Genomic DNA, 22056 nt, shown 5'->3' with positions numbered 1-22056 from the left:
TTTTTAAACAAGACTTAAGAGTCTGCGGCCATGCTAGCGGCTCTGTGAGGCTGTACCTAGACACAATGGTGCTTTGAGCTAAATGCTGATGTCAGCATGATAAGCAGCTTCTTAGCGTTTTACCCTCATTATTGTATTCTCTTTCATTACTTGAAGCATATGGGTGGTATTCATTAAATAACCTGTCACTGAACACCACGAAACCAAAGAACTGATACTGGACTTCAGGAGGAAATGCAACACAGACTCTTGCCACCCTTGCCAACACCTTTTTGAACTATTGCCCTCTGGGATATAGGTCAGCCAAAACATGCACCTCTAGATTCAGGGACAGTTTTTTTTCCCACAAGCAATTTGCACATTAAATAAGAACAACAATAAGCATTTTCATCCACTCATGCTGCTATGCACCTGCACTTTACGTTACAATGTGCAATACAAGTAAATTATTTACTATTTTACTACTTACTACTTTTACTATTTACTCTAGTTTTAATCCTTTTAACATCTTCACATTGTCTGCTCTATGTTCTTAGTTTAATGTGTGACATTCATATCACCTTTATGACTAGATTTAAGGAATGTAGGGTAAGGAAACTTGGTTGAATACAAGGTGTGTGTGTGTGTGTGTGTGTGTGTGTCTGTAAGCATGCATGCATGTGTGTTTGACACAGGGAAAGTCAGAGTGCAGTGGATGGATGAGTGTTGAAGATCCCCCCCACATCATCCTCCAGACACTCACACTCCCACACCTGTCCCCCAGACAGGTGTGGGGGAGGATGAGTACAGCATGTGGGATGAGGGGCTCAGCTGGGCCGGGGGATGACGAGCAGAGGAAATAGGTCAGTATGGATGAGTGAAGAGAGACGGAGGAGGAGAAAAATGGACAGAGGAGAGAAGGAGAGATGAAAAGCAGGAACAGGAAGGTGTCCTTTTAGATTATTACAGGTGGTTTGTCCACAGCTGCGACCGAGGAGAGAATGGATATGTGTGTGTGTGTGTGTGTGTGTGTGTGATACGCTGTAGTTAAGGTTGGAAGGAATGAATACAGGGGGTGGACTGAGAGCTCAACAAAGTACAGGGATAGGGGCCGCGGCTATAGCTATATTACAACTAAGGGCAATTTATCTGTAGGATGGATGAGGAGGAGTTTACATTCCACAATTACACACAGCGGGCCCTATTTTAAAGATCTAAGCGCACAGCGAGAAGCGCATTGCGCAGGTACGTTTAGGGCGTGTCCAAATTCACTTTTGCTAGTTTAACGGCGGAAAAATGGGTCCGTGCGCAGGGCGCATGGTTCAAAAGGGTTGTACTTAGTGTCTTCAATAATCCATAGGTGTGTTTTGGGCATAACATGCAATAAACCAATCAGAGTGTCAACTCCCATTCCCTTTAAAAGCCAGGCGCATTGCTATTATGATGGCGGATTTGTACACGTATATTTTTATTTGTAATCTTTTGCATGTTCGTGTGCTGCTGCGCTTCCCTGTGTGTGTGTGTGTAACAAGCATAGTGTGCGTACGCTGTGTATAAGCCTAGGCACATTTTACTAATTTGCTGTTAAAATAACAATGAATTGACTTTAGACCAGGTTTTTGTTGGTCAATGGCGTGATCACTTCCCGCTGCCTCAAGATAGCAATACGCCAAGAATTCACCTGAACACACCTCCCTGTAACACCAACACGCCCATGGGCACAAAGATGGGCGCAGGTGCATTTGCTATTTAAACGACGCGGGCGCTGGAAAGGAAATTGACAACTGCATCTGTCTTAAACCAGCAAAGACACTTGCGTCTGGTTTGCGCTGCGCCGGGTGCAAGATAGGGCCCAGCGAGTTTATTCTTACATATGACCATTTTTTTACAAAAAAAAAAAAAAAAATGTGTACACTAAAATCTACCCATTTAATTTAATTTGACACAATATTTGGGTTATAGACCCTCTTCAGACATCCAAGATTTATTATTTTTCCACCAGGATTAAATACCTGGCATTGTGGAGAAACATTAAGACCATAGTGCAGGGAGATGACATTTACATAAATGATAATGTTTAAATGAAAATGCAATACAATACTAGAAATATTTTACAATACCATTGATAATGAAATACTAAGAAAATGAATAACAAAATGTTTTTTGGTTAGTCATGAAAGTAATAGTTCGACACTTTGTGTAATACACTTATTTATTGCAGTATCAATCTCCTCATCTAACTAGTGTATTTCCCAAAATCTTGAACTATTCCTTTTTTTTTTTTAAAGGAGGGTTGGGGTTGCACTGGGAGACTTTGGACTCATTCCCTCAACATTTCTAAAATCCTGGGTTCCACCAGGTTAAGCTGTGAGTGTTAGCAGACACTACAGCAGGAAAACAGTCTACATCTGAAATATGGAAACAATAACAGAAAAGGACAGGCCGTGCCTCACCTAGAATCAACACGATAAAACATTTTAGGAGAAGGATTATATTTTGATGGTGGTCTGTTTTTACTGCCATCTTCCCTCTTTCCTCTACTTCATCATTTAATCTCATTTGTTCTCTAACCCTGTATCGCTCTATCCATCTCACATTTTTGTCCACTTTTTCAGTGTCAGCCAGACACACACAACTATGTTTATTTTTTTATTGTTCCATCCTTGCCCTTTTGTCTCACTACCTCTGGAGAATCTCTCATCACATCTCCTGTTTCCTTCTCTCCACCTATCTTCCCTGTCTCTTCGTCCCTCTATGCCTCTCTGCTTCAGCATCAATAGAGGGCCCATCTGTTCCCATACATCACGCACTTCATTTCAGTTTATTAGCTGGGATAAATCATAAATATTTCATTATAGATCACGGGCGGCTGTCGCCTGCACACCGACAATTTATCACTGCTGCCCTCTCTGCCGGCTTGCCACGGCGGCTATAAGCTTTCCAGTCTATTAAACAAGATTGATACAGTGTGTAAATTTAGATATTGGGAATTTCTTCACAGACCACTGCTCCGCACTGATAGGCCAGGGTAACAGGGGAGGGGAGGGAGGATGGAGGGAGAGAGCAGAGGGAGGGAGTAGAGGAGCTTGGTTGGGTGTTAACACCACTAACAGGGTAGTTACAGTTTCCCGTATTCTCCTTATCTTTTGGATGAGGGGAAAAAAGAAAATAAAGTGTAGGAATAATTTGGTTACAGCTATGTAGCTCTCTCATCTTATGCAAATAGAAATGGGGAAAAGAGCAGTTTACATGTACATTGATAAGCTGTTGTCATGTGTGTGTGCTGAAACTAATAAAAATACCATCAAATTCGTCCATTTGGCTGCAAATGTTTAAGCGTGGAGGAAGAAAACAGCATTAATGAGGCAATGTTTAACAAAGGGGTTGAAAGGAAACACTCAACATACTTGAATTGAGTTTGAAGTATTTATACAGGACTCTTTGACCTTGTCTCTTTGAGGAGGAGGAAATAACAAGGGAAAGAACAGTATGTTTGGAGAGAGGCACAAGTGGGAATAGTGATTGGAGAACACAGACTGATAAAAGAGGAAAGAAGAGCGGGAGAGAGATTGTAGGGAACTGTGTTACTAGAACGTTCACTTACACACAAGCTTGTACACATATACGCACTGTATGCACACAAATACACACACACACACACACACACACACACACACACACACACACACACACACACACACACACACATCATGCATCAGAGACTCTCTGCCATTATGTGTTATGGCGTCGGAGGCAGATATGGCCGAATGGCTTTCTTAATTAAAACGATAAGAAGCCTAATTGCACTGGGCTTTCATCTCATTCTGAGGCATTAAAGAAAGTGAAGGCAGACAGTGTGAAAAAAAGAAACAGAAACAGATCAAGACTTTAACTGGAGGATGGAGGGCAGAGAAAACTTCCATCATGTTTTTTAGAAAACAAGAAATTGACATGGCTCGGCAGAAAACTTCATTCCGTTACAGAGTAATTTAAATTTCTTAACATTAAATTATTTTTAGGCTATTAATTGTGCAGAGAAGTGTGTTATCAACAGTTTTTTTTCCAGCTACAGCAATCTTTCAGAGTAACATAAAATTGCCTTAAAAGGAATTTCTGCTGCAGTGTGACCATTTAACATTTTAGCAGAACTCTGGTAATTGACCTTCATGCCTGCTGACATCTTTTCGGTTACTCAAAGAAGTCGACATTGGTGTCATTCTTGACATTGATAATGGTAAACCAAGCATATTACATTAACAAACAAACTAGAGGAAAAAAGGAGGAGAATGGTCTGCACTGAGAGGGGACCAGTCACGGTTTAAAGATTTCAAAAGGAGGACCCAAAAGCAGGAGGCCAGTCAGGCCGGTTGGCAGAACAAAAAGTGAGCTTTAATAAACATAAGGCTAAATCCAAAAAAACAAGAACACTAGAAACACTAGAAGATACACTGAGAGCCAGGAACAAACACAGACAATCAGACAGTAGTCATGTTTCAATTGTCAAGCGAATTTAAAGCGAACTTTTAAAATGTCGCAAAAAAAAAGAAAAGAAAATGCGAATTAGAAGCTTTCCATCAACTGCTTTAGAGCGAATAAACTAGACTACACAGCTCATACCTTAGGAATGGTATGACAGAAAATGTTAGTGGTTTTGAAACCTTGACTTTTTCAAACCGCGGTATACCTTGAAACCAGTAACCGGCCCATGCCTAGTGCAGGGCAATACGATTCAAGCTGTTGAAACAATTCGTCAATTTACCCGACATGGCTGAGTCACAGGCTATAGCGCATCGCAACTCCACTACGCACCTTGTGCCACAAGTGTACGGCGCACTGGATGGGACCCATATCCCGATCCTTCCCCCATCCGATGGATACCGGGACTATAGTCATGTGACATGTTCGCTACGTCACAACTTATTCAGCAAAGCTGTTTCCATCTCCTAGCCTAGAAATCTAGACGCACCCTAGCGGCAGCAAATGTAATTTGCAGCCAGGGTCAGTCTAGCAACTTTCCGTTGGCTTGCGAGCTGGAAAAACCAAACTCTAGTCAGGCCAATCACACCGTGTATAGAGTCGGTGGGCGGGCTTAACACGACGGCAGAGTTGCGACGGTTACGTGTGAATTCCCTGCTACTTGAAAACAAAGACGATGGCTGCTGCTGGCGAACAGCGGTCTTTTGAATCGGCTTTGGCCGCGACTCTGGAAGACTTGTAGTTAAGCTTTTCTTTGAGAAAAGAACAAAGAACGGCACTGAAGTCATTCTTAAAAAAGGAAGATGTGTTCGGAGTTTTGCCGACCGGATACGGCAAAAGTTTAATCTATCAACTAGCGTTGCTCTGGTTGGTTGTAGCGCTATCCTATTGCGTACAGAGGGAATTTGAAAGACATCCGTTTATCCCGCCCCTCGGATTGAGCCCTGCCAATGGTGAGTTCCCAGACCCAATATCTTGATGTGGGTCTGGCTTGTCAGGCTAACTCTTTTTCAAAAAAGGCAAAAACCACCTCAAGCGAGCGTAAAAACTTTTTTTGCGAATTTGAGGACGTTTGCAATACGTTTGCGATACTTCAGATTGCGCATAAAAATACGTTGATGGAAACATGACTAGTGAAACAATAGAACACTAATATACTCAAGAAAAGGAGAGTGGCAACGAGGGACAGGTGACATGAGGGCTGAAGAGGAACAGGTGGAACACATCAGGGCGGGGCAGATAATCACAAAGGCGGGAAACATACAAGGCAGGAAGTTAAACAAGACATGACATTAAACAAAACCCAGGATCATGACAGAAAAGGTAACGTGGAAAATGTAAAGGCAAGATGAATTATAAAACATGTTGCCTCTATACTGCATAAAACAGCCGTATAATCTTTTACTATAACGAAAAAGTTATATATAACCACATTTCTAAACACAAAAAAAACAACAATGCCAATATATTAAATACAATTTTCACCGTGTAAAGTCTATTTGATATTTTGTTACATTACATGTGATGCAGGTAAGATCCCTATGGCTGCACCAGGCTGTTGGCCTACCTCTCTCCCTGAGTACCCACTCATCAAACCCTCAGAGCAGGCAGGGAAGCAGCATGGAGGCTCCACAGTGATGGTAACATTTCAGTTGTGAAAATGTGAAATATGATTTGACAAGATTCAAAAGTATCTGTGGTATATTTTCAACGCTTTCCCCAAATCATTCATCGTTGTCACTGATTTATTTATGATTGGGTGCATACATGTGCCTTGGCAAAAAATCAATTGTCGAGGCCTTGGTCCACACAACTATTCCAAACTACACAGGCACAGACACACACTTCACACAGATCTGTTTTTTTTTTTTTGTTTGGCTGTTGACATTATTTGTTGTTGACTACCAGTGTGAACTGGTCACGCTCCTGAACTGACCCATATGCGCAAAAGAACAATAAAATAGACGTCACAACCAGCATGTTGTCGTACAGAAGTAAATATGGAGACCACTGATGCCAGCGTTTATGGTTTCATTTATAAGTTGATGTGCAGTGGAAGCCAGCTAATTTGTGAGCAGATGATAATGAGGACGAGGAGAAAGCTACTTCTGTATGGAGGTGTGTGTGGATGTGGAGTCGGAGCCAGGAATGGTGACGTGAGGGACCCTCGCCAGCACAGAACTATGACAAATGTCGATCCGGAGTGACGTAAAAGTCACATGAATTCTGATATGACTGTTCAGATAGAGGTCGCACTGCAAAAAATCTGACATGTATCAGATTTAAGACCACATATGAAACTGGCCCAAATCAGAATTGAAAAGATCAGATCCATGTTATTTGTGCTTTTCACACTGCTATGAAAAAAACTGATCTGAGTCACATATGACACACATGCCACCTTTGCCTGCAGTCTGAACATAGCCATAGTCTGGACATGTTGCTATGCTTAGACAAAAAGCGTGTGAAAGAAAAGGGCAGAGTGTGACATATGACAAAGGCCAACATCACAAAAACACTCCAGCCTGTCTGCCACTAGCGTCGCTGGAAGTAGAGAGAATCAACTAAAAATGCACAAATATAGTATAGTAGAAATGTAGCGGAGACAGTCCCATAACAGATTTCTGCTGCTAATGAAATAGATAGAAAAAACTGTTATACGAGTGTTTGTAATTGAATGTGATTTGAGTCCGACCTTGATGAAAGTACTGTGTACTTGTATTTTGTGTGCACACCCCCCTCAATCTTTGAGATGTGGCTGGCATGTAGCCTCCTGTAAAGTCCACACTTTGAGTGATAAAATGAAAACATGTCCACATTCACATTATCACCTCATTCTGGCTTTGACTTACTGCACATTTAAACTAAGACTGCAACAGCTTGAAAAAAGGAGGACACAATTATCCATGGGTAGGGTGTGGCTCAGAAATCCAATTCCAGGCACTCAAGTGGGTGGTTAAAAAATTAACAGTATACAGGCTACAAGACTAGAAAAACAAACTGGCACACTTGCTAACTGTTCAGTCATAAATTACACAACATTTTAAATTTAACCAATTTGAATCTCTTCATAACTAAACAAAGCAGATGTGTCCTTTCCTAATACTGAGCATCTTCACAAATTTTCTTTTTGGGATGAATTAAGCTCTAACTTACATTACATGATTACATGTCATTTAGCTGACGCTTTTATCCAAAGCGACTTACAATTGCTACATACGTCAGAGGCAACTATAGGTTAAGTGTCTTGCTCAGGGACACATTGGTTGATGGGAATTGAACCCAGATCTCCCACACCAAAGGCACGTGTCATATCCACTGCACCATCAACACCCACTTGCTACTGTTGTCATGTGAAATCCTAATTAACTCCAGTTTTCCTTTCACAGCATTTGATGGATTACAACATTCTTTGACTGAAAAGCATATTTGTTTAAGCCTGAAGTACACTTCTGTGTTAAGGTGTTGCCATAGCTACAGTAGACACTGTAGAGGTCAAGTTGAGATTTGTTCCATAATGTAATATCACATCCAACATTTTAAGGGTTTTACAGGCCCAAGTTAACAACAATTCCAAACCCAGCCGAATCTCTAAAAACAAACACATCTGATTGAGAAATTAATATCAGCATAGTGAGTGATTTATACTTCTTTAGGCTCTGTCTATCAACTTGTTGTATAACTGCTGTAAAACCAGGTTCAACTGTAATGTTTAAGGTGATCCCAAACCATAAATTCAGAGTCCCCTGGCTGTCCTCATAGTGTGTAGTCAACATGTTGTACATCTTTAGCTAGCCTCTCTTTGATACGCTACTGTATAAACTGTCTTCTGTCACTATCAACAATCACTACTCAATCCAGAAAGGCAAAAAAGTGCTTCGAGCTGACCGGTTACAATCCTTGTGGATGTTGCATGAGCTGTGTAGGCGATAACTGTATTTTAATTGAGTTAATAGGTGCACTGAAGCTACAGTGTAGTCATCTGTATACCATCTCTGCAGACACCTAGGCCTGCGGATACAACCTTTTTAAAACCCATTAAATAGTTTCAAAAATGACCTATCATCTGCCAAAACTCAAAAGTGTTTTTCCTTTGTAGAGATATTTGACAGCCGTGTTGTGTTTATTCATGTCTCTGCACTAGCATCACTGAAGTGTTTAAAGATGATCAGGAGATGCTTCTCCTCTGCAAGAAGGAACAAGTGGAGTCACAGTCTTACACCATGTTCTGCTAAAGCTGAGTGTCCTCCATCACTGTGGAGAGGAGAGCCTTATCTGCACAAAGATGAAAGAGGTCTAGATGTGAGTCATGCCTCTTCTCAGAGTGACTGTAAACACTTAGCATATATGAATATTAATGTTCCACATTAAACCCCCGATGCCTAGATGGAAGAGTTAATGAGGATAAATAACAGACAGCCAAGCAGTGAAATCCCAGCTCTGACATTATTTATCATCCTTAACTTTTGTCACAGCTCTTTTTTTTTAGTAATTAATATCGTACAAGAAAGCACTTTGCACTTGGATGAGTGATCTAATTTGTTTAATATAATGCAATTAAAGGAGCTTGAATTGCTTTATATTCGTGCTGCTGATTATATTCTTTGCTGGGTTGCCTCTCCACCAACAGATAGCAAGCTGAACTTGAGGATTGATGTCTGTTTCAGATCTGCCATGTTCATCAAGCAAACTACTTAACTGCCGTTTACATGCTCCTTCTCTGCACTGAATCACACAAATCTGATAGTCTACCACGACACATCGACTCCAGAAAACAGCTGCCAATTCTAAAGCCTGAACAATGAGCAAACCAGATTCCTAAACTGACATTAGTTTTGCTTTTGAAAGGCTAAATATGTTTTCCCCCCACAAAATTGTCTTTTTTAATGTTTTCTGGAGGAAAATATACAGGAAACAAAGTGGCAGCTGCCTCACCAGTTTGCCAACACTCCAGTGGGTTTAGTGGCTTACATGAAGCAGTGTTTAACTACATGTACCTGCAACTGGTGTTAATAAAACCCAGATCACCGTGTGTTGACACCTTGGCTGTAAATGTTCCTGGGCCGACTGGTTTGAACGAAGTACTTTGGAGCGTAGGGTGTCGGTGAATCCCACAGGGAGCTTTGACATTGGAGTTAGGAGGACATATAGTTACTTGGGGGTAAAATATGACATTGGGAACACAAGAGAGGGATAAAGGCAGGGAAGAGGAGAGCACAGCTGGGAGCAAAATAGCGATGCACAAATGACTAGTGATGGCTCTGCAGGATATGTTTTTTTCTGTCCGTTTGTGGAGAATTTACCCTGCAGACCTGAAGCTCACCTTTACAGCTGCGGTTACATCTCTCTCAGTCGCACACAAGCAGCCAAACAAACAAACAAACACACATGCTTTTACAAGAAGACGCACACACAAATTCTCAATCGAATGCCGTTAAACACTTGTGCTTTGTCTAATTAACCGTCTGTTTGAGACTGAAATCCAGCAACATACAGTATGTTCATAATATAAGCCTGGCAGGTGCATCCTAAAATACTTGTGGAAATGGTTTTAGTTGCAACAACTAAATCAACATGAAACCAAATAATATTTTGCCACTTGTATTGCTAGTTCTGGCTTTTCCAGGATTCAGTTGGTTCACACAAGTAGGGAATAAGCAATTAAGAGAGTGAAACTGAGGAAAAACGACCCCCTTGTTAACTTTGCTGCCTCTGAGCCCGAGTCTCTCTAGTTCATCAAATAAATAATTAAACATCAGATAAGGCAGGGTTAATAGTTAGCCCCCAAACACAGCATGTGCTAAATCACTAATGCCTAGCTTCCCTCTCTTCCCACAAGTCCTTATTAATTTATGTATTCATACATTTAGTTATGGTTTATTTCAGAACATCATAACTCATTCCGGGTGTCGTATCAGGCTCTCTTTGTTGGAAGGCACAGACTGAACCCAAATCTACTGCACTAATTTTAGTCTATCTCTTGCTCTCCTTTCACCTTTGTGGCCTCCGACTTGCTGTATTTACATGTGTACATCAAATCCAACAACAAAAGCTCTTGCAGCTCTTGCAGTGTAGCTCTGGACAGCAGGCACTATACTGTACAACAAGCACAAAAAGAGGGTTAAAAAAGGCGTGATGGGATCAATGTGGACCAAGATGTTTGCGAAGATGAGTGGAAGGAGAGGGCACTCGGGAGAAGGTGACAGCTTCCATATAGAGCTGCCAGTCATGCTACAAATCACCCGCTCGCACTAAAGAAGACACCTCTGGCCAGCTGAGAACCTATTGATCTAAAACTCTCATGCTCCTTCTCCACTTCTTACACTCCCCTTTCCTTCTCTCTCCCTTTGTCTCCTCTTCCTATTGGCCTGTCAGTCTCCCCACTAAGCTTTACTTTCTTCTCTTCATCTTCCACTCTGTCAGCCACACAGCACAAACAGAATGTGTTTTAAGACTGCAATGGATTTTAAACCTTTTTTTTTCAGTTCAATGCAGTTTTAGGTCATGAATTAAGTAGCCTGAATTGCTTGACTTAATCTATTTTTGGATAACAGGGAGGAACATGATTTTCTGCAAAAGTAAGTGCATTTCCATCAACCTGTTCAACACCAACACTGGAAAGATATTACAAAAAAAAAAACTTTGTATACTTGGCTGAAGTGGAAATGTTGATTGCATTTGATAAAAAGAAAATGTGACAAAGTACAAAAGGAAAACAGACTTAGGGAATAAATAAAGATGTACAAGCATGTGACTTACATTTATAATATAAATTACAGATGTAGCTCTTTTTAGGTCCAAACTCAAAACATATCTGTTTAGTCTGGCTTTTAATACGTAGCAGTGGTGTGACCATTTCATTCTTCTGTTTCTTTGTAAGCTTTTCTGATTTTACTGTTTTCTATGTTCATTCTTTCTATTGTATGATATGTGTTTTTACTCTTGGTTTCTGATGTTAAGCACTTTGGATACCTGCTGGTTCTGTAAAGTGCTATATAAATACATTTTGATTGATTGATTGATTGATTAAATGTCCACTAAAGCTTCAGTTCCACAGCGGAGATAGCAAAGCTGGCAGACCAAAACATCAGATCTGTGAGGAGCGATGAGGAGACTGTAACCTTCCGCAAAATGACCCTCCTCCCACTCATTTAATAACGGCATCTTGATATGCCTTCTTCTGTAATGGTTCAATGGTACCGACTGGAAAATTAGTACTACTAGCTCTTTACCTTGATGCGCCTAATTCCTAATATTCGTCAGTGATGGATCGAAACGTACATTCATTTGCATTTTTATGTTGTTGATTTCCCAGATATTTGGTTAAAATGTGCATTACATTTGAACAGAAACTTGACTATTATCTCATCAAAGATTAAAGATTCATTAAAGAAAATTGAAAATTGTATGTTGAAGCTCAATAAGAATATGCTGCAGAAAGCTGGGTTTTAAAAAGTGAAGTTATCAGTAAGGTTGTGACAAATAAATGATTAGAGTTCAAACGATTCTTCGAGTAGCTCAAGTAACTCGATTAGTAAAAATCATTGATGCACAATTGAGGGCAGGGATGTTAAAGGGACTTCCCTTAAACACTTCACTGTGATCAAGTTAGCGAATGCATGAGATGTTGTTTGTATCTTTCTGCATTATCATCTTATTAAATGAAACATTTGCAATTCACTGAAAAAGTTAACATTGATTTTGACAGCCTAAGTTTAAAGAAAGTGCGTCTCAGTCAGATGCCTGAAAAGCAGTCTAGTGCTGAACACCTTTCAATTTCCCTCAATGACCTGAAGGTCAAATCTGGAGGATGTAGAAAAAGTGAAATACAGAAAGCTCCGTGGGAAGTTGACACGAGATCAGCAAGAGTTAGCACGTCAGAGATGGAGTGTGATGATGAGACTGAGAGTAGAGAGAAAGGTGGAGTGTGATACATGGAGCAGGTGTGAGGGTAAAAAGGGTAAGGCTGTGAGAAGGAAGGTAGGAAGCTAGGGAGAGGTTTACGTGCAAGGAGTTTCTATCACCCCCCCCCCCCACCACCTACAACAAAGAAACACAGGGACATTCAACAGTGCTAATAGGTTTACATTATGGTCATCCTCCCCAGTCAGTCTAAATTGTCAGTTTACATTATAACAACTTTATTTCTGAGAAATTATGCTTTTGGTATACGTCTATATATGTCACTTTGGTATAATAGACTGCTCTTAATACTACAAACTCCAATTCCAATGAAGTTGGGACATTGTGTAAAACGTAAATAAAAACAGAATACAATGATTTGCAAATCCTTTTCAACCTATATTCAATTGAATACACGACAAAGACAAGACATCTAATGCTCAAACTGATAAACTTTATTGATTTTTGCAAATATTCACTCATTTTGAATTGGATGCCTGCAACACGATACAAACAAAGCAGGGACAGCGGCAACAAAAGACTGGGAAAGTTGAGGAATGCTCAAAAAACACCTGTTTGTAACATACCACAGGTGAACAGGTTAATTGGAAACCGGTGAGTATCATGATTGGGTATAAAAGGAGCATCCCCAAAAGGCTCAGTAGATCACAAGCAAGGATGGGGCGAGTTTCACCACTTTGTGAACAACTGTGTGAGCAAACAGTTTAAGAACGTTTCTCAACGTACAATTGAAAGGAATTTAGGGATTTCATCATCTACAGTCCATAATATAATCAAAAGATCCAGAGAATCTGGAGAAATCTCTGCACGTAAAGGCCGAAAACCAACATTGAATGCCCGTGACCTTCGATCTCTCAGGCGGCACTGGATTAAAAACTGACATCATTATGTAAAGGATATTAACATGTGAGCTCAGGAACACTTCGGAAAACCATAGTCAGTTAACACAGTTTGTCGCTACATCTACAAGTGCAAGTTAAAACTCTACCATGCAAAGCGAAAGCCATATATCAACAACATCCAGAAACGAACAACACACAGAAACGCTGCCGGCTTCTCTGGGCCCGAGCTCATCTGAGATGATGCAAAGTGGAAAAGTGTGCTGACAAGTCCACATTTCAAATTGTTTTTGGAAATCATGGACGTCAAGTCCTCCGGGCCAAAGAGAAAAAGGAGCATCCAGATTGTTATCAGCGCGAATGTCAAAAGCCAGCTTCTGTGATGGTATGGGGGTATGTTAGTGTGTAACTTGCACATGTGTGAAGGCACCATTAATGCTGAAAGGTACATACAGGTTTTGGAGCAACATATGCTGCCATCCAGGTTTTGGAGCAACATATGCTGCCATCCAGGTTTTGGAGCAACATATGCTGCCATCCAAGCAACGTCATTTTCAGGGACGTCCCTGCTTATTTCAGCAAGACAATGCCAAGCCACATTCTGCACGTGTTACAACAGCGTGGCATCGTAGTAAAAGGTGCAGGTACTAGACTGGCCTGCCTGTAGACCAGACCTGTCTCCCATTGAAAATGTGTGGGCAGTATGAAGCGCTTAATACAACAACAGAGACTGTTGAGCAACTGAAGTCGTACATCAAGCAAGAATGGGAAAGAATTCCACCTACAAAAGCTTCAACAATTAGTGTCCTCAGTGTTGTTAAAAGAAAAGGTGATGTAACACAGTGGTAAACATGCCCCTGTCGCAGCTTTTTTGGAACGTGTTGCAGGCATTAAATTCAAAATGAGTGAATAATTGCAAAAAACTATTTATCAGTTTAAACATTAAATATCTTATCTTTATAGTGTATTCAATTGAATATATGTTGAAAAGAATTTGCAAATCATTGTATTCTGTTTTTATTTACGTTTTACACAACGTCCCAACTTCATTGGAATTAGGGTTTGTACAATACCCATAAGCCTTGGCTCAAGTGCTTTAACTGCCACCTAACACAAGCAAAAATAATCTAAACTTTCACTCCTAGTACCCTGGATGCCCAAAAAAACTCTTCTCACTTCACACCTTTATATACATGTATATATATATATATATATATATATATATATATATATGTGTGTGTGTGTGTGTGTGTGTGTGTGTGTGTGTGTGTGTGTGTTTAAGTTTGCATCAGGGAACACAGTCAGGTGGGTGGGCAAGGAATGTGTGATAGCTTCGTATTGAGTAGTCCATGGTGTGTGTGTGTTTGTGTGTGTGTGTGTGTGTGTGTGTGTGTGTGTGTGTGTGTGTGTGTGTGTGTGTGTGTGTGTGTGTGTGCGTGCCTGCCTGCGTGCATGCGTGCTTGAGGCACTGGTCTGTGGGGAGCTGATTGCGCAGGCTCTCATTATGTGGCCAGTGGCTGTAATGGAGTGTGACAGCAGCGTGCTGTGCTCTGGATCTCTGTCCTTCCAGCCTGCAAAGCCAATTAAACACACTCTGCCCTGCTCTCCCACTGCCTCGCCAGCATCGCTCTCCATCACTCGCTTCGTTCTTGCTTTTTTTTTTTACCCCCCGACCCCTCCTCCACCACCACCACCAGCTCTCCATCCCCACCTTATCCGTCCCCACTCTCTGGGGGCATCCTTTGTAGCAGACTCTCTCTAACCCTACCAACACCACATACTTCTAGCTCTTTCCTTACTCTTTTGCTTCTGGCTCTTATTTCCTGTTGTCTACATAACAATCAAAAGTGCCAATTGCTTCTGCCGTCCCTCCTGCATCCCCCAGCTTCGCCTCTCCTCACTGCCCCCAAGCCAACCTAACGCCTGTCTCCTGGTGGCTTTGCAGTAAAGCAGAGCTCCTTTGGGGGTGCAGCAAAATAATTTCTGGGCCGCAAGGAGAGAGAGCCTCTGATGACAGCTTCCCTGTCTGCTGCCACACACACACTGAAGAGGGAGAGAGAGGGAGAGAGGGATAGAGAGAGCAATACTTGGTTTCTCAAGACCCAGAGCAGTCACAACCACTTAGGAGGAAAAATGCCCTGCAGCACCAAAAACACACATAGTCCATTTATCACTCCCTCATAGTCCCCCAAAATGTGCACACGCACACGCACACGCACACACGCACACACGCGCACACACGCACACACGCACACACGCACACACACACACACACACACACACACACACACACACACACACACACACACACACAGTGTGTGAACACCTGGACTGGGCTCCTGGTTTTTTAAGTGTTTAAAATCGAGCCCTGAAAGTGCAGTCTGCGGCAGAGACGAAAAAATCTTTTGACATCCTCCTCGATTGAATGCCTCTAACAGTACAACTCATGTAGAGGCAATTAGTGGCAGACTTCAGTCGCTCCAAGGGAATGTGAGTGTGTGTGCTGAAGTGTGAGTTAAGAGAACAGGGGAAAGGACAGGATGGTTTGGTACCTGTTTTGAACCAGCCGTCATCAGAGAAAGACTCTCTGGTCTCTTGAGGTTTGTTCCAGTACTCCTGAAAGACGGACGGACCTCGAACCAGGAGCTCCCCTTCTTTCCCCTCCAGACCTTGACGTACCTGCGATACATTTACAGAGAGAAAGGAAGAGACCAAGATAGATAAAATAGACCGTTTAAAAGAGTTTAATGCACTATCCACTTGATGCTGAGTGATATACAAGCCAACAACAGCAAAACAACACATGCTAAACTGAATCTAACCTGCATTCAGAGTTATGAAGGCAAAATACTGTATTTCCATTGGTAATAAATACAGAAAAAAATAGAATAGCCCACATGTTATATTTATTTCTAGAACATATGAAGTTACTATCTGTATCCTGGCTTGTACAGTAGAGTTTAGGGTTTGAAACTCAAAATCAATTACACTACTTTATGACATACTTTTCTTTTTCTGTAGATAGGTAGATAAATCGGCCTCATAACTTGTTCATTCATTGATTACCTGAGTTTCGCGGTGATTGCCCTCCACAATAGTGGTGTTGGTTGTGTTACTCATGACAATCTGGACTTCGACACCGGGAAGAGGCAACCCTACAGCCCCTGTCAACAAATTAAGCAGAAACACACACAAAAAACGCATGAGTACAAAGGGAAGGTAGACTATTAAAAGCAAGATGGGATGATTTGTGTCCTTTTTACAGGAGTTGAACAATAACCAGTGGAGTGATCGTCATCAACCTTCAGTGCAGGATTTCTACCACAGTGGGAAGGCTCTCTTCCAATACGGCATTAACCTCGATGACAGCAGGGCATAACTGGTCACTAAATGGTTTGCTGAGCTTGTAAAACATTAAACTGAAAGCCATTCGTCTCAGTCACCACAAGTCAGCTTACTTGGACAGTAATGGGGATTTCTGTGGCAATGGCTGATGCAGCTGTTTTTTCCAACATTAAGTAAACTCAAAAATAAACTCCTTAAAGAACTCCTAAAATGAGATACCAGGCACAGAATATACTCCAGGACATTGCGATCTATCAAAAGTATTGGCAGTCTTTTTTAAATGACAGCAGCATCCTTGGCATTGGCAAGTCAACCCAAAATTTACAATATCAGTCTCCTCTGACACACACAATGTCAATAATACTCCATACACCTCTATAATCCGCAGTCTCTACTATTTAGTTTTACGGTGTTGCTGACTCAACAGTGGAAGTCAGCCCTTCAGTCCAGACTACTGCTGAGTGAATAAGAAAGGGGGTGGAGTCGCCAGTTTGTTTAATGACTCATAACAATGTACGCAAATATCTTATGGAAATTTAGCTTCTTTTGAATATGTGGCTCTTCAGCTGAGGTTCTCCCCTCGAGCTATATTTCTAAATATCTACAAGCCACCTAAATACTGTGCAACCTTCTTCGATGACTTTACTGAACTGCTGTCAATAATCTGTATTAACTTTGACTGTGGAATCATTGCTGCTATTGTGATTTTAACATGCATGTTGACAACCCCTAAGACAGAGGGACCAAAGAACTGTGTTGTGTTTTTGATAACCATGGACTGAGTCAGCATGTGACGGAGCCTACGCACAATAAGGGGCACACTCTGGACTTGTTCATCTCCAAGGGTCTGAACATTTCCAAGGTTATGGTGACTGATGTTGCTCTCTCTGATCATTCCTGTGTTTACTTTAACGGCACTATCTCTGTGCACACAAGTGTTCGAACAGAGGTAATAATAAAACGGTTTATCACTGGAAAGACCAGTGAAACATTCATTCAGCTTTTCTCCTCCTGGGTCTCAGTCAATGAGCTTGTAGGTAATTTCAATTGTAAAATTACAAATGTTATTGATGTCGTTGCTCCCACTAAGGTCAAAGCTGTCTCTGTTAAGAAAAGATCTCCATGGAGAAATGCCACACTGGTAAGAACAGAAAAAAGAGTGTCGAAAAGCTGAACGCAGGTGGTGAAAAACAAATCTCCAGGTCCATTATGACACCTATAAAGAGAGACTTCGCATTTATAATTTGGAACTGAGGAATGCAATGTGGCCCTTCTCTGACATTATCGCCAGAAACAATAATAATTCACGTGCTTTGTTTGCTATTGTCGATAGGTTAACAAACCCTTCAGTACCAGTAGCATTGGCACTTTTATCCACCAAGGCCTGCAATGAATTTGCCTCCTTCTTCAGTGACAAAATTCTGAAAAATAGTCAAGCAGTCAGTGCCTCCATATCAAGTACATGATATGTGCTGTCACAGTATCCAGGAAAAAGACAATTCAAATATGACGCAATTTTATATGATCAACCACAAAGACCTGGAGGACATTATACAACATCTGAAAACCTCCTACTGTTGCCTTGATATTGCCAAGGGGCTTTTTCAAAAATGTTTCAAATTCTTTGGTTTCAGATCTTCTATAGATTGTAAACATGTCTCTTCTTTCAGGCATTTTCCCACAGGCCCTGAAAACTGCAGTCATCAAGCCACTCTTAAAAAAGAACAATCTAGACACGTCACTAATGAGCAATTATAGGTCGATATCAAACCTTCCATTTTTAAGTAAAATCACTGAAAAAGCGTTTTTTCAACAACTCAATCTTTTCTTGTCACTAAACAACAGTTTTGATGCCTTCCAGTCTGGTTTTCGACCACACCACAGCACTGAGACGGCTAAAGTGAGTGTTCAGCTTCAAATCGACAATGTTAAAAACAATGGACAAAGCCAGAAATCTTAGTGTGGTCATGGACTCAGACCTGAATTTCAGGGTCCCAAAATGTTAACCGAAGCATTGAGAACTTTGTAAGTGTACAGACAGTTTATTGAACGAAGAGCTGCGGGAGCTCCGTGAAAGGGCTACGAGAGAGAGAGAGCTACCGGTAGTCAATGCCGCAACACAGCCTCGTACTTCGGGAAACTGGTGGTGTACCTGCGGACATTGTGAAGCTATGGCCACCGAACAGGAGTGTCTGTGTTGCAAGGAGTGGGACCTGTTGCGTCGCGATGCCCAAGAGACGCAGTGTTTTGTACAGTCTGAAGATTTCCCCTTTCTGATAAACAGGGCTGTACTTGAAACTTTTTCGGCGACCCAGACCGGAGGGACCAGATGGACAGTTATCCACTGAGTAAGTACACTAGACAAATTATGCAGAGTGCGATATTTCAGATATATTGAGCAAATTGCTTTTGATTTTAGTTAGCATCGCCAGCTGTAAGTCATGACTGGTTTCCAAGACGGCGGCGGCATGTAAACATGAACGCAAGTGTCTTTATAATCTATCTTTTCAATAAACTCTCTGTACACTTACAAAGTTCTCAGTGCTTCGGTTAACATTTAGGGACCCTCATTATGCTACCGTTGAAGTTTGGTGATATTTTGAGCCTTTTTAGTGGTATAAATAGCGATTTGTTTTTACGTTCCCTGTGCCCCGAATACTAGCGTTGTAAGCTAATCAGCGGTCCGCGCTAGCATCTTTCAAGCTCCAAACTCATTCGATTAGCATGAAAACATGTCCCAGAGAGCGACAGAGTGGGTACACATCTGTTAATAACCCCTAGGTTCGTTTTGCGCCGGAATTGTCCTTTAAATAATTGTTCATTTCTTATACTGCACTGTAACTTTTATTCTCATATTTTTTATCTGTTTTTATATTTTTAATTGTTTTTAACTGCTCTTAATTGTTTTATGTAAAGCACTTTGAATTGCCCTGTTGCTGAAATGTGCTATACAAATAAAGCTGCCTTGCCTTGAGTGCTTGACAAGGCTTTTTATTGCAGCACAGTTGCATAAGATATAAGTGAGCTGACAAATTATGAAATAACTCAAAACTGTTCCTAACTGTGAGCTGCAGTAATGTTTAAGTGAAACTATTAATAAGAAATGTGAGAAAAAAAAAGTGTTACAAATTGAAAATACACACACATGTATGTACTGACGTCACCTGCAGCCTCCATCTTTGTGTGTGTGCAAGTGTGACCTCCTGAGTTAAGTAATTATAGCAAAGAGTGCACAGGGGATACAGGGAAGGTCTCAGTGGTCTTATCTATGTGTGTGTGTGTGTGTGTGTGTGTGTGTGTGTGTGTGTGTGGGGGCTATTATGCCATTTCACAGACCATTGCTCTCCCAATAAAAAGCAGGTCAGATCCTGATTCAAGAGTGATTCCCTCACTTCATATTGATCTGATCCACTCCAGTCCTCAATGGCAATGTCTATCACACACCATCACTTGCACTCAGTCCAGCAGGCTATCAGCTGACCGCAGAACCAACTGACCGCAGAACTGTTTCTCAGCGGAGAAGCAGGATAACGAACAAGCTTGATGCAGAAGGTTAGACAAGCTGAATCTAGCTAATTTATAATGATAAGTGCATCCTGAACTGCTGTGGACAGTGCGAACAAGGTTAATTTAGATCTAAAGCACACAGTGGCTCTGGTATCTTATTTTCATTAGACTGACAGTATGGAGGATAGAATGGATCAGGATCAGCTACAGCTGGAGGACATTCATTGCTTTGCTCAGACATTTGAGCAGGGTGAAGCTGCCAGTGGTCTTAATCAGAACCTGCTTGTCGGGCAGTCGTATGCCTTTGGAAACCTCCCCCCACCTTTTCGACTGGGATTGGTGGGCTGTGTGACAATCCAACATTCACACCCACTTAACCCTGTGATCGCCCAGCTGTGCAGAAGTGAGAAAGAAAGGCAGGGTTTGAACTATTCTCTCTCTTTTTTCATTCGTTACACAACTATTTTTGTCACTTTTCAACAGCTGAGTGCAACACAACAAATGTCTTCCAGGAGAGATTGTCTAAAAAATGTGCACTGTTTGTTCTAATTTAAACCATATTGTGTCTCCCCTCTCTATGATCGCCGGCTTTTCACTTCAAGTGTGGCTGTTTAGAACAACTATAAACATAATGTGATTTGATTTCCGACGTGGTGGAGCAAGGCGTCGTACAAACTAGCTCTTTTTTTTCCCCCCTCCGCCACGAGCCTTATCAACAAGGCCCGGAAACCACCCTGACTCTCTCCACACTACACCTCTGGCTCTACATTCCACTGTTACTCTGCTGTAGCGTTCCTTTTTACTTTTTACTACTGTTTAACTTATTTTATTATTTACTTTATTAATAGATACTGTGTGTATATGTTTATGCTTATACTGTTTATATTCTTTTTATCCTTCTTATATTTAGAGAATGTGTGACATGCACCAACTACACCATGACAAATTCCTTGTATGTGTAAAAAACGTGCTTGGCAATAAAGCCTTCTGATTCTGATTCTGATTTTCTAGCATAAACCAACCATCAATGCCTCCAATTATGGGCCCACCCCCTTTATATCAAGGCTATCAGGGTCATTCTAATTAATGTGAACGATTAGTAAAGGTGTACGTTACTTAAAAGGTATATTTATTTATTGGATAATGCTGGTTTAACTTGTGTCTTATTTTTTTGTTATTACTCATCAGATGATTGATCTGGGAATGTGGTTATATTGCAACATCCGATGGAGAATGAAACGATCACGCAGGTTGTTTGCAACAGTTTTGCCAGATTATCTAAACCACTCTTTTGGGAGGTAGAACTGAAACACATGAAATAAACAGCAGGTTTGGGAAATAATTCTATCGTTCGCCTTTGTTTTCAATCCAAATAAGTTTGGATGATGTGTTTTGTTTCAAATCCAGTCTCTTCATCGGACAGCTTGTGTTTCTGCACCCTCAGACTTCTCAGTGATTAGCGATGTTAATGTTATTAGCGATCGGAATGATGGGCGAAACTATGAAAAAAATACTGAAAGTCTAAAAGAACTGAATTATCCTTTGAAACAAACTTGGTACAAAAGAGATTACAAAACCCAAACAAAAAAGGTCATTTTCTCAGCCACTCGTCCTCTATTCCTCTGATCGGGGTGATGAGGTGTAGACCGAGTATTCTTTCTTGAGTTTTTGCCATCTATAAAATGACAAAAACAGACTTGTCTCGCTCAATGACAACGTCTTCAAAATCCATTTACGCCTCAACTCAGGGAATCTCTCTCCCCGTCTACGCCCTCCTCTATCATCATTTTTTTTCCCACGTCAGGAGCTGCAGAAATCTTGGAGACTTGTAGCATTCCGGTCTCTATGATTCAACAAGATTGAGTGCCAATTTGAAGAGTACAGGCAAGTTATAAATGCTACATACTGGGTGGGAAAAGGTCTGTGTGGAGTGGAAAATAAATTACAAAGCTCCAGATAGCATTGTTCTACAGTTATTCTTCCAAGA

General features: G+C 41.2%; 1 protein-coding gene across 2 annotated transcripts in view; it reads right to left on the bottom strand.

Annotated features, from left to right (window-relative positions):
* The window catches only part of acsf3 (acyl-CoA synthetase family member 3), a 38959-nt gene that overhangs the window by 3770 nt on the left and 13133 nt on the right, over positions 1–22056 (bottom strand). The window contains exons 6-8 of one of the 2 annotated variants that reach the window (XM_035999498.1): positions 16284–16381; positions 15770–15896; positions 8605–8730 (exon numbers count right to left, since the gene is read on the bottom strand). In XM_035999498.1, coding sequence (XP_035855391.1) covers positions 8687–8730; positions 15770–15896; positions 16284–16381 — 269 coding nt within the window. In that variant the 3' untranslated portion in view covers positions 8605–8686. Of the gene's footprint in view, positions 1–8604; positions 8731–15769; positions 15897–16283; positions 16382–22056 lie in introns of those variants that run through there. The other variant, XM_031324334.2, reaches the window with a different exon arrangement.

This window comes from Sander lucioperca, chromosome 3 (genome assembly GCF_008315115.2).
Source record: "Sander lucioperca isolate FBNREF2018 chromosome 3, SLUC_FBN_1.2, whole genome shotgun sequence".
In the NCBI taxonomy this organism is placed as follows: Eukaryota; Metazoa; Chordata; class Actinopteri; order Perciformes; family Percidae; genus Sander; species Sander lucioperca.
Note: the sequence above shows the minus strand (reverse complement) of the source record. Positions and strands in the feature narration are given on the sequence as shown.